At 46.6% G+C, this 12,219-nt stretch overlaps 2 protein-coding genes across 4 annotated transcripts; both read left to right on the plus strand.

Moving 5' to 3' along the window:
* The first annotated feature begins 10 nt into the window (after nucleotides 1-10).
* FUT11 (fucosyltransferase 11) lies at nucleotides 11-4,402 on the plus strand. Of its 3 annotated transcripts, XR_002785498.2 has the most exons (4): nucleotides 11-1,852; nucleotides 1,949-2,574; nucleotides 3,107-3,231; nucleotides 3,956-4,068. XR_002785498.2 is itself a non-coding variant. In XM_003409065.4 (3 exons), the coding sequence occupies exons 1-3, from the start codon at nucleotides 1,145-1,147 to the stop codon at nucleotides 4,101-4,103; spliced, it is 1,482 nt and encodes a 493-aa protein (XP_003409113.2). In that variant the 5' UTR covers nucleotides 11-1,144; the 3' UTR covers nucleotides 4,104-4,402. The 3 variants fall into 3 exon arrangements, 2 of the variants coding, with proteins under 2 accessions (XP_003409113.2, XP_023402852.2); XM_003409065.4 differs by lacking the exon at nucleotides 3,107-3,231 and having other exon boundaries at nucleotides 3,956-4,402; XM_023547084.2 differs by lacking the exons at nucleotides 3,107-3,231; nucleotides 3,956-4,068 and adding an exon at nucleotides 3,840-3,934.
* Nucleotides 4,403-9,603: 5,201 nt separating this feature from the next.
* Nucleotides 9,604-10,841, plus strand: CHCHD1 (coiled-coil-helix-coiled-coil-helix domain containing 1). Its single transcript, XM_003408903.4, has 3 exons — nucleotides 9,604-9,735; nucleotides 9,859-9,977; nucleotides 10,532-10,841. Exons 1-3 carry the CDS (start codon nucleotides 9,612-9,614, stop codon nucleotides 10,643-10,645), a joined length of 357 nt encoding a protein of 118 aa, XP_003408951.1. The 5' UTR covers nucleotides 9,604-9,611; the 3' UTR covers nucleotides 10,646-10,841.
* The last annotated feature ends 1,378 nt before the right edge of the window (nucleotides 10,842-12,219 follow it).

Raw genomic sequence — 12,219 nt, forward strand, 5'->3', positions numbered from 1 at the left:
GAGGGGGAGGTATAAGGAGACACCTTCTTTCTGGGCTCAAGTATCCTACCACTCTGTCATGTCCTGCTGCTGGAAGGTGCCCACACCCCCTCACTCCACCCTTTTCCTGCTAATCCTGTCGTAATGAATGTAGTTGCTCAGTTAACTGTATATGATTCGGTGTTGGGGGTTTGGAGGTACCGAGACCTTGGCAATATTGCGTGTCCCTTTGGACCAGCCTCCAAGAGGAAAGGGGCAGGTAGGAAGGAGTGGGGATCCCAGGGTTACCACATGTGAGGGCGAGTTTAGCTCCGTGCCATCAGCAACTTCCTATATTAGGGATAAAATATACAGGTGCACAAGAGCTGGGATACAGACCATAGGTGGTAGAGAGAAAGGTGGTTGGTCCTTCCTGGGCCTGGGGGTTAGCAGCCAAGTCAGAGTTACTGAGGGTGGTTGATTAGCTTTTTCTCTGTGCTTCCACTGCTCTTTCTCTCTCCTGCAATGATTGGTGATCACTCCGTGGTATTGTCAGAGATGAAGGAGCCTGGGAACTGAGTTGTGAAGTGTATTAAGAGCTGGGAGAGGTCCCAACACTGGATGGTTCTGTAGGGAGCCTGGTCATCAATTTGCAGTACCTCACAGAGCCAGCCCACGATCCACTCTCTGAGCTTCCACTGGAAATATTCACTGCCTCTCCAAGCAGGGAGTTGCTGGGGAGAGAGGCAGAGGCAGCTGGAGCCCTGTTCTGTCCTGCCTGGACACCACCCGGATTTGGTGTTGACAAGAGTGGCTGACAGTTATCTTCCAACCCCAACTGGCTGGGGCAGGACAAGGGCTAGGCTGGAGGTGGCTGGACTTGCCTGCTCCCAGCCTGGGATGCCCCTGCTCTGGACCTTTCATTTCTCTTCATTGGGTTATTTTTCAATGCATCTTTAATTTGTAAAGAAATAAATTAAGATGTAACCAGTAGTCTCATCTTTAGTCTGGCGCGGGTTCGCTTTCCCGTAACCACTCCCTGCCAAGCCTTGCAGTCCCGGGGAGCGGCCGGCTCAGCGGAGCTGCGCATGCGTCCGGTGCTCCGTGGCGTAGGACCCGGTCCCGTCGCGGCTCCGGCGGGGCGCGGTCCAGTGCAGTTTGAGGGGCGCCGGCTGCCGGAGTGGACATGGCTGCTGGCGGCACCGCGGCTGTGCTTGTCGCCCTAGGGGTGCTTAGTGTCTGTTCGGCTAGAGACTCTGGGCCGGCGGCGGAGGTGGAGGCCGGCGGGGAAGCGGGCTGGGCGGAGCCGTGGGACGGCGCGGTGTTTCGGCCGCCCTCGGCGCTGGGCGCGGTGGGGGTGGCGCGCGGGCCGGAGAGCCAGCGGCCAGGGAGGGAGGGGCCGGTGGACCTACCGGTGCTGCTGTGGTGGAGCCCTGGGCTCTTTCCCCACTTCCCGGGAGACTCGGAGCGCATCGAGTGCGCGCGCGGCGCCTGCGTGGCGTCCCGGGACCGACGGGTCCGAGGAGACTCGCGGACGCGCGCGCTGCTCTTCTACGGCACCGACTTCCGCGCCTCTGACGCGCCGCTGCCGCGCCTGGCGCACCAGAGCTGGGCGCTCCTGCACGAGGAGTCGCCGCTCAACAACTTCGTGCTGAGCCACGCGCCGGGCATCCGCCTCTTCAATCTTACCGCTACCTTCAGCCGCCACTCCGACTATCCGCTGCCGCTGCAGTGGCTGCCCGGGACCGCCTATCTGCGCCGCGCGGCCCTTCCGCTCCAGGAGCGCGCGGAATGGCGCCGCCGCGGCTACGCGCCGCTGCTCTATCTACAGTCCCATTGCGATGTGCCTGCGGACCGGGACCGCTATGTGCGCGAGCTCATGCGCTACATCCCGGTGGGTGAGGGCGGGGAGGGGTGGGGGCGGGCAGGGCTGACGCCAGGAGCCTGGTGTCCGGGCTGACAGGCCATACCCTCTACCCCGCCCCCCCAGGTGGACTCGTACGGGAAATGCCTGCAAAACCGGGAGCTGCCCACCCCACGGTTACAGGACACAGCCACAGCCACCACCGAGGATCCAGAGCTCTTGGCCTTCTTGTCCCGTTATAAGTTCCATTTGGCTCTCGAAAATGCCATCTGTGACGACTACATGACAGAAAAGTTGTGGCGTCCCATGCACCTGGGGGCTGTGCCCGTGTACCGCGGCTCTCCCTCTGTGAGGGACTGGATGCCGAACAACCACTCCATCATCCTTATCAACGACTTCGAGTCACCTCAGAAGCTGGCAGAGTTTATTGACTTTCTGGACAAGAATGATGAGGAATATATAAAATACCTGGCATACAAGCAACCTGGGGGCATCACCAACCAGTTCCTTCTGGATAGCCTGAGGCATCGGGAGTGGGGTGTGAATGATCCTTTACTGCCCAACTACCTTAACGGCTTCGAGTGTTTCGTCTGTGACCATGAGCTGGCTCGGCTGGATGCCGAGAAAGCCCACACAGCCTCTCCTGGGGACACCCCTGTCCCCGAGCCTCACATTGCCCAGCCCTCGCACATGAACTGCCCAGTGCCCACACCTGGCTTTGGCAACGTGGAAGAGATTCCCGAGAATGACAGGTAAGAGTTGTGGTGGTCCCCTGCAGCCGTCAGATCAAATAGTCGATGGGAGCGCTTACTGTGGGCAGTGAACTAGCACAGGCACTGAGGGGATGATGGATAAGGAAATTAGGACATGGGCTTACTCTGCCTTTAAGCGGTTAAGAGCTTAGTTGGGCAGATAAGACAAACTGAAAAAGCTCAGTAGAAGATCTAAAGTATAATTCAAGGCAACAACATATGAAAATCAGCTTGCGCCATAGTGGTTCAAAAAAGGCTTTTTAACCAGAGCGGAGGGCCCATACAGGGAAGTGATGTGGGAGGGACAAAGTTGGGCAGGTAAACTAGGGCCAGGCTATAGACAGCTCAGGCATGTGGACTGTCCTGAAAATCAACTCAGCTATTCATTGAGCACCTTGTGTATAGTGGGGGTGAGAGTGGGGACAGGGACAACAAAGAGTATTTTGAGGGGGATTTGTCTGAAATAGTCTGAGTTTACACCTGTTAACCTAGCATTATTATTAATAATGGCATTTCCTTTCACCCTTTAAAGTGCCTGGTTTGGATCCTAAGTTGTATGTTCACCCTAGACAGAAGAAAAGGAATGCCTTCAAAAGAGTAACTCAACAATGGTGGGCAGTATGGATTGGAAGACGAGTCAGGAGGCTACTGTAGAAGGTGGTGCAATGGGAAACAAAGCCAGCCTGAGAGGTGGGATGGGTACATTTTGAGGCTGCTTGCAGCAACCATGCCTGTAGGAGGACAGGTTATTAAAGAGAGGCTGCTAGAATAGTTTTTGAGACTGCCTTGAACACTAAGTGCCAGCAGAGGGTTGCTTATATAAGCAGTGCTGGCATAGTTTGGTCCTGGTAGTGGAGTGGTCCATCAAGTTTCTTCTATGTAGTTTATGCAGAACATAATATGATTTACCAGAGGAAAAGTGTGAAACAAGAGCCTTTAAAAAAAATACTAAGGTTGTCTTTTCAAGACACTGGAAAGCACTGCACCTTCATTTTAATTATTGGAATAAAGGTGCAACTTAAAGATAACCATCTAAAAAACCCTGTTCCATTGCTTTCATGGGGAGACTACTGCTTCCATAGTTTGGCCTCTGTCCCACCTGCCTCTGAAGTCCGTCCGCATTTGAGAACCAGGAGTCGGCAAGTCAGGAATATTAACTGATTGGGTGGGCTGTGTGATGTATTTGTGTTTGTGGACTGCTCCCTGTCACTTGTGCTAATACTGGAGTTGGAGTTATTTCATATTTCCTTCCCTTTGCAACAAAGCCCTATCCTAGCCAGAGACCACTATATCTGCTTAAGATTTTTTGGGCCAACTCAGAAATGTAGGATTTATAGCTGTGCTGAGGCTCCATAATCCAACCCCCTTTTTGGTGTTTCAGCTGGAAGGAGATGTGGCTGCAAGATTACTGGCAAGGTCTGTACCAGGGGGAAGCCCTCACTGCCATGATCCACAACAATGAAACACAGGAGAGGAAATTTTGGGATTACTTACATGAGATCTTCATGAAAAAGAACCAGAACCTCTAATTACCCTTGCAAGAGCCTTTAACGTGGTAAAGCTAAGGTGATAAGTACTTATTCTACCTTGGACATAAGGGACAACCAGTGCACAAATCCTTAATGAACACTGTCTTATCATGGAGTCAAGATATTCCAGTTCTAGTCACTGATATTTTATCCTAATGATGTGTAGCCAGAGTCTCAGCCTGTGGTAATAGGGCCTCTCCTCGAGGAGAGGTGGAGGCATTCAGTTTTTGTGCTTTAAGTGAAAGTCTACAAATCAAGTCAGTCTTTCATATAAAAATCTGTACACACCTTGCTATGTACTCCTAATTGCCCTCCCTTTAATGAGACAGCCCCACTCCTTCCCTCCACACTCTTTTCGTGTCCATTCAGCCAGCTTCTGACGCCCTCTGCCCTCCCACCTCCTGTCCAGACAGGAGATGCCAACATGGTCTCATGTGTCTACTTGATCCAAGAAGCTCACTCTTCACCAGTATCATCTTCTATCCCACTGTCCAGTCCAAGTCCTGTCTGAAGAGTTGGCTTTGGGAATGGTTCCTGTATTGGGCTAATAGAAGGTCTGGGGACCATGACCACTGGAGTCCTTCTAGTCTTAGTCAGACCATTAAGTCTGGTCTTTTTATAAGAATTTGGGGTCTGCATCCCACTGTTCTCCTGCTCCCTCAGGGGTTCTCTGTTGTGTTCCCTGTCATGGCAGTCATTGGTTGTAGCCGGGCACCATCTAGTTCTTCTGGTCTCCGGCTGAAGTAGTCTGGTTTATGTGGCCCTCTCTGTTTCTTGGGCTCATAATTATCTCGTGTCTTTGGTGTTCTTCATTCTCCTTCAAAGTGCAGATTTTTATAGGTCTTTGTCCTTTTCTGTCTGCCTAATGAACTCTTTATTATTTTTATTTGCTACAAAGGCCCATTCCCCTCCCCCCCGCCCCACCCCACCAAGAATCGTGGAAACTATGGTGGAAAAAACTGTTCAGTATTATAGCTTTAATAATCATCTCATATAGGAGCCCTGGTGGCACAGTGGTTAAGCACTTGGCTGCTAACCGGAAGGTTGGCAGTTTGAACCCACCAGTCACTTTGTGGGAGAAAGATGTGGCAGTCTGTTTCCATAAAGATTACAGCCCTGGAAACCTTGTGGGGCAGTTCTGCTGTGTCCTATAGGGTTGCTAGGAGCTGGAATCGACTCGATGGCAGTGGGTTTTTGTTTCTTTGTTCAATCATCTCATATTCTATATAGCATTTTCCACTCTAAGAGAATATTCCAGCTTCATTTATTATATATTTTCCTACACAACTTTATGACACTCACTGAGACTACTTTATGATGGAGCCCACCCAAGGCCCTAAGCTCAAGGGAATGATGAGGTGAGGCAAGAGATTTAAGTTACCACAAGTGGCTGGCTAAATAAAAAGCTATGCTAGTTACATTTAGAGATGGAGCAAAACTCTTCTGAACTGCTGTTGTTTGGACACACAGCCTAACTTCCCCTGGGTGGGGAGACCATCCGTTTTTTTCTGGGGCAGTGAAACAAGAAACAATACCTTAAACCTACTCTGGTTGTAATGCCGTATTAATTATCACTAGGGACGCTCCATAGCAAATCAGTTTATCTAGTTGTAAATCAGTCTTGTGTGTGTGTATTAGATGCTTCAACAAGTGGATGCATGCTTAATACTGTGATGTCTAAGGATTTGAGCATCAAGGAAAGCGTCAATTTAGGCTGGATTTCACTGCCAGGTTTTTCTTTTTTCATTTTATTCTTTGTTATAAAATGTCCTTCATAACGGCATGGAAAGCAGGACTCTGATTTCTAAGCTTGCGATATTTAAATGCAGACTCTGATTTATAGCGTAAAATACATATTATACAAGTGTGAACCTAAGTTGGGACCCAGCTTTCATTATTTGCAATAAAAAGGGTAAGTGATAGTTATGCAAGGTAAAGAATCATCCTCACCTCTTCTAATTACAATATCTCACGTTGCCATTTGTTTAGCACTTTAAGTGTACCTAGTGGGCTGGCTGTTTATGAGTGATGTGGGTAGACTCAGGCCTGCTTTGCGGTCAGTCCTTCCCAGACTTTCTCCTTTATTCCTCTCACCGCATGAGTATTCACAAAAGAACAGGGTAAACCAGGTGCTACATTTCTCACAAGGGAAATTAGAACCAGGAATAGCCACATGGTACTTATCAACTAAAGGCTTCACTTTCCCTATGGAGAAAGTAGGCAATGTGAATTTTCCTTGGGCCGCAGCAGCCTGCACTGTATACAGCAGCAGGCTTACTCACCACAAGGTTGGGTTTATTGGTATTAGAGGCGCCTGACTGGAATCAGTTTTATTGATGCTGCTGGAGGCAAGGCTGATGCCTGTATTATAACCAATGTTGCTAGTTTCTATTATCTCAGGTTTCATTTTGTATAATAAACAGCTTCTTTTCAACAGTGTCTTTTGTTTGGTTATTTTTCTGGAGTGGCGTGATAGAGTTGGAGACTTGTAAAAAATATTTCAAACATTTGTTCATTCAACAAGTATAGCCGATTCGCCTTATTCATGGTCATTATTTTATATAAAATTGCCACAAACACTGAATTAGCAAGTACTGAACTATGCTCCAAGGGTTAGGTTCCGGCAAACTACTGGTCACAACATTTTCATCAACTGATCAATATATAACTTTGTTTTATGTGTGTTTCTGTTTAAAGACACCTTGTTTAATATATATTCTTATTAATGATTATATGCAGCATTTATGATAAAACCGTTTCAATTACAGCATGTGTAGTACTCTACTGTGATTGTACTTTAACTCAGTCATACATACACACAGTCCACATACACAGTACTCACATACAATAACCACATTTAGTACTGTGAACACATACCATATACTGTACAGTAATGCAAATAAAGTCCTGAAAAAATCCTTAAGCATTTAACGGTTCATAAAAAGGTTATATGTGTGGTTAAACCTCTTGACCTTGGCTTACCCCTACAAAAACGAAGTAAGAGGTTGGTGGAACTTATTCTGTAGACGTCAACAAGGTGGCACATCAACCTCTGGCAGTTCTATCTTAGGAGTTGGGCTCTTGCAGCTTGTTTAAGTCATTGGCAATTTTTCCTCCTAAACTGATGTGAAAAACTGGCTTTTTGCCTCATATGTTTAAGTGTCAGCATAAGATTTGAATGCGATGGAGGTTAGGTGCTTAAATTTCAGGCTGCGTTCAAGCATAGAGTCATATTCTTCCACATCATTGAAAAAATTTTCCAAGTCAGAATTCCATTGCAATATTTTGGCCTCTGTGAGGGTGACAATTCTTAGAGTCTTAGGTTGACTTTCATTGTCATCCTTGTCATTGTTGACTCTAGATGCCTTGTTTTGCCATCTTGGCCAGGTCTTCACTGGTGGGTTCTACTTTCTCTACCAAAATTTCTTCCATGTCTTCTTCCTTCATGTTGTGGAATGCTTTTTCCTTAAATTCTTCTGTAGCCTCCTGATCTCCAAAATCTGCCTGCCAGCCAGCACTAGCGGAGAAAGGATTAACACTTGACTGTGGGTAATACGACCGTAACTTTCCTTGGCTTTCAGCCTTACAAAAATGCTGTCCACTATACTTTTTTTATCGGCTGACATTCTCATGAATCCACAAATCTAGCTGCTTTTCCATAGCTTTATCACACGCTATAGATTTTTTTTTTTTTTTTTATAGATGCTTACCTCAGTACTTTCTGGAGTGGTCTTACATACTACAGATGAGCAAATTTCCTCTTCCCTTTTCTCGATACAGTGTATCGTTGATTCATTAACATTGAACTCAGGACCAAGGGCATTATAACTCATGCCTGAATGAAAAATCTAACATGTATCTTCTCTGTGGGGACATCACAGCTTTCTTGCTGTTAGGAATTCTAGACAGCACTTCAGCAGTACTCTTGGGGCCTTTTTTAAACAGCAAAATCACCAACAAAACATAAAAATGGAAAAGATGCGGCACTAAATAGACCACGATAAGGACATTTGTTTACAGCATGACAGCTTCAACAAGAAGGCAGAGAGCTCGGCAACTCAAAATGTTCAGCGCTCTCCATGTGTCTGTCAATGACCGTGAAAGCACCGTTTGATTTGGGAGTTACAAATACATTTGAGAGAGTAGGTTCCTAAGTATGGAATCGGCAAATAATGAGGACTGACTGTATTTACTGGCACTATCCTAGACACGGGATTCATCAATGAACAAGATAGACAAAGTCTCTTCTCTCATGGTGCTTACATCTTAAATGGGTGTTGGGGTAGGGAAGGCTACAAACAAATGAACGAGACAATTCAGACTGTGATAGATGCTGTGAGGAACAGAAAACAGGATTAATGATTTAACTGATGGTGATGGAGTGTGCCAAGTCAGGGAAGGCCTCTCTCAAGTGAGTCTTAAAGGAAGAAAAGGAGCCAGTGATGCAGAGATCAATGGGAAGATCCCAAACTTCTGAGATAACTGATTTTAACACTACATTTACAAATCCAAATAAAGATTGCTCCTCCGAAGTAGTCATCTTATGAACAAGCTTATTCAAGTTATGGATGGAGTCTTGTAAACTGCCCAAAGTCACTTAGAGTTAAGTCTGATGAAGACAGGTATCATCACAACGTCAGGCTCAAGCTTATAAATGGAATGACACTACCAAGTATCGGTAATAGGATTAAATAAGTGCTTAAGCCTCGCCCTACCCAATCAGAACCATTACAAATGAGCAAACGGTATCTATGTAGCAGTAATAACCCAAACCCATTGCCGTGGAGTTGATTCCCATTCATAGCGATCCTACAAGACAGAACAGAACTGCCCCATATGGTTTCCAATGCTGTAAATATTAACGGATCCAGACTGCCACACATTTCCCCTGCGGAGTGGGTGGTGGGTTGGAACTGTCGACTTTTCGGTTAGCAGCCGTGCGTTTAATCACTGCGCCACGAGAGCTCTTTAGTAGTAATAATTGTTATGAAATAATGAGCCTGACTTTTCTTTGCGACTTCCAAGTGGCTCTAAAGGTAGTCAAAAACAAAAGTTCTTACAGCTTTATAAAAACAAAAACAAAAAAATTCTCCAGCCTAACATCTTGGTCTCATATTGTGATTGTCTCCCATCCTCTCTCCCCTTGCCTACGTAAATCACCCTCTAGTCGAGCCAGCTGCCACCAGAAACGAGGGTCCATTTATCCGGGTTCCTTCCTGTGGGTCCCTGATCCAATGCTGTCCCCAGGCTTCAGGGTCCCAAACCCACATAGGCGTGGCCTCGGCCGACATACGAGCCTCAAAGAATCTCCTCCTAACCTGCTGACCGATCTTGACCGGCCGGCGTCCCGACCCATTGTCGCAGCCGCCCCTATCAAGCAAAGCGAGAGAGATTCCTGCCGGCGGCCGCCGAGCTCTCCCCGGTCCGGAAGCGGGGCCTCGCCGAGTCCGTAGGGGTCACGCGGGGTCACGCACTGCGCCGCAGAGGCTGCCGGGAGCTCGGGGTACAATGGCGGCGCACAGCCTCCCAGGCCGGCTGGCGCGGTTGGGGAACTCGCGGAAGCCTATACTGAAGCCCAACAAGCCCCTCATCCTAGCTGACCGCATCGGGGAGCGGTGCCGGGAGAAGGGCGGTGAGCAGTCGGAGCCGAGGAGGCCCCGTAGCGGAGGCTGGAGGGGGAAGGGGGCGGACGAGTGGGAGGGCAAGAGGCCAAGGTCTCCTTGTGACCGAGGGTCCTCCGATTCCGCTCCTCTAGAGGCTACCTGTATCACAGAGATGTCAGTGATGATGGCTTGCTGGAAGCAGAATGAATTCCGCGACGAAGCGTGCATAAAAGAGATCCAGGACTTCTTCGATTGTGTTTCAAGGACTGAGGTGACGGAAGCCTCCTGGGGTTGCGTTCTCGGGAGGAAAACGGGGAGATACGAGTAATTGTTTTCCTTATCCCTTGTCAGGTGATAGGAAAGGCCCTCTCGTCCTAAAACGGCGAGGAACGTTTTGGGAGCTACTTCACCCACGGTTTTGAAGGCTGTGTGATCTTGAGCAATTTGTATCACTGCCGTGAGCTTTAATTTTATTGTATGTAAAATGAGGTTAATAATAATACTCACAGAATTTTGTGAGTGTCCGGTGAGGTAATGAATGGGAAAACCACCGTGTAAAATTTAAACTGTAAAATAGAACTAAAGATAGTGAAGCTATCTGAGGGCAAGTTGTTTAGTTTCCAGCCTAGACTTAATTGCTACCTGGCATAGTAGCTTCAGGACAGTCTTTGGTAGCTCCCAAGCCCCTTTGGTTGAAAGGAGACTGAGAAGATGACACAGATCTCTTCGGACTAGTTAATATCTTTGTATGCTTTGGGGCACTGTGCCGACCATGGGCCTATATCAGGGCAGACTTTCATTCTTGTTTTTGTCCTGTGTTTTCAGGCAGCCCGCAAGATGAGGTCTATCCAGTACACCCTCGGACAGGCTCAGAGTTTACATCCAAAGAAAGTGAATCAGTTGTTAAAGAGGTTTCCTAACAAACCTCATGTCAGCTGAAAATGGACAGGCATTTTCAGTGACTGGACCATAGCTTCTGAGAAGTACGTGGAGGCATTTTAGAGACGTTTGCACCGCATGCCCTCTGTGAAGGGTAGTACTAGGCAAAACACTTTTTTTTTTTTTTACTCTTTGGAATCATGAATGGTCTGTTGGTGATTATGCTTTATCCTGAAATAAAGTCCTCTGAAGAGAACTTGGTCTTTTGTTGTGGTTTGGATACCCTCTCCAAACTTGAACCCTACATCTTCCCCTAGATAGACCCTGCAGGTTCTTTGCTTCCTGATTTGCCACAGAAGCAGAACAAAAACTTTTGTTTTTTCCTGCACTTGAAGTCCTCTACACCTGTTAGTGCTCTTGTCTTTGGACGCACTAGGGATGTTGAAATCTGCCTATATCAGTTTTTCACCAGAAACTGTAAGTATTTAGGGATTGCCTATTTTGTGCAAACCCCCTGCAAGAAGCACCCTGAATAATCGGAAGTTCACAAACTGGTGATCTGAAAGTTCTGCAGATGTGTTTTATTTAGCCCACATAGTTAAAAACTGCATTTTTAAATTAGTTGATCACATTCAGAAATAAGAAAATGTTTTATAAAAAATTCAATTTTCAGCTTTTCTAAAAAAAATCAAAAGATCTCATAACCCTGATTTCCTATTCCCACATGGCAACAATCAGGTAGAGTTGATTATCATTTGCCACTATTCTCCAGTCACCTTGTCATTTTCTGTACTTTCCTAAATGATGAAACTGAGACTTAGTTGGTGATTATCTCCTATGGGTATTACCTAGTCCACTTCTCTCACTTAAGTTATCTTCCTGGTCACTGAAGGCATTTACTTTTGTGATTTCCCCCTCACCCCCGACCCCCCCGTAACACAGGGTTGCCAGGAGTCTGAATTGACTCCTGCTACAGCAAAAAAAAATTTTTTTTTCCATATTAGGAACTATTACAGCATTTTATGTGTACTCTGTTCTTTCAGGCAATTTGAATTAACCTCTTCTATTATGTACTTTACAGCATAAAACATGGCACAAAGGGATAAGGGGTTTTTAATGCTCCAGTGGGATAAAGATTAAAGAAGGGTTCTTGCCTCCTTGGCTCCACACCACCAACTCTTCCTATAGTCCTTATATCCCATGAGTAGAGCACTGGGCAACTGCCTAGCTCTGTAAGCTGTACCTTTTAGCTATGGGAAGAAGCTCTGTGCTCAGGCACTTTAGAGTTCTTTTTTTTTAATTATATTTGTTGTTGTTGAGAATATACACAGCAAAACATACACCAATTCAACAGTTTCTGCATGTACAATTTAGTGACACTGATTACATTCTTTGAATTGTGCAACCATTCTCACCCCCTTTTCTGAGTTGTTCCTCCCCCATTACTTAGTCCTTAATCTGGAGTCAACAGATTTACAGTAAGAGGTTCCTGAAGTTGGATAGAAAATTGTATCTAATCTCAACTGAAATTTAGCATTGCAAATAGATTGTGGGAAACAAACCACACATATTAGCGGTACCTACATCAAATCACAGTATTTTCATATATTACTATTGGCTAAAAATATCTCAAT

This window comes from Loxodonta africana, chromosome 16 (genome assembly GCF_030014295.1).
Source record: "Loxodonta africana isolate mLoxAfr1 chromosome 16, mLoxAfr1.hap2, whole genome shotgun sequence".
Classification (NCBI taxonomy): domain Eukaryota; kingdom Metazoa; phylum Chordata; class Mammalia; order Proboscidea; family Elephantidae; genus Loxodonta; species Loxodonta africana.

What these genes read in the sequence shown, in the direction of transcription:
- CHCHD1 (XM_003408903.4), top strand. Translation starts at nt 9,612, where the DNA reads ATGGCGGCGCACAGCCTCCCAGGCCGGCTGGCGCGGTTGGGGAACTCG. An exon ending in GCGGTGCCGGGAGAAGGGCG is followed by an intron (nt 9,736 to 9,858) that starts GTGAGCAGTCGG and finishes CCGCTCCTCTAG; the next exon opens with AGGCTACCTGTATCACAGAG. An exon ending in ATTGTGTTTCAAGGACTGAG is followed by an intron (nt 9,978 to 10,531) that starts GTGACGGAAGCC and finishes CTGTGTTTTCAG; the next exon opens with GCAGCCCGCAAGATGAGGTC.
- FUT11 (XM_003409065.4), top strand. Translation starts at nt 1,145, where the DNA reads ATGGCTGCTGGCGGCACCGCGGCTGTGCTTGTCGCCCTAGGGGTGCTT. An exon ending in AGCTCATGCGCTACATCCCG is followed by an intron (nt 1,853 to 1,948) that starts GTGGGTGAGGGC and finishes CCGCCCCCCCAG; the next exon opens with GTGGACTCGTACGGGAAATG. An exon ending in GAGATTCCCGAGAATGACAG is followed by an intron (nt 2,575 to 3,955) that starts GTAAGAGTTGTG and finishes TTGGTGTTTCAG; the next exon opens with CTGGAAGGAGATGTGGCTGC.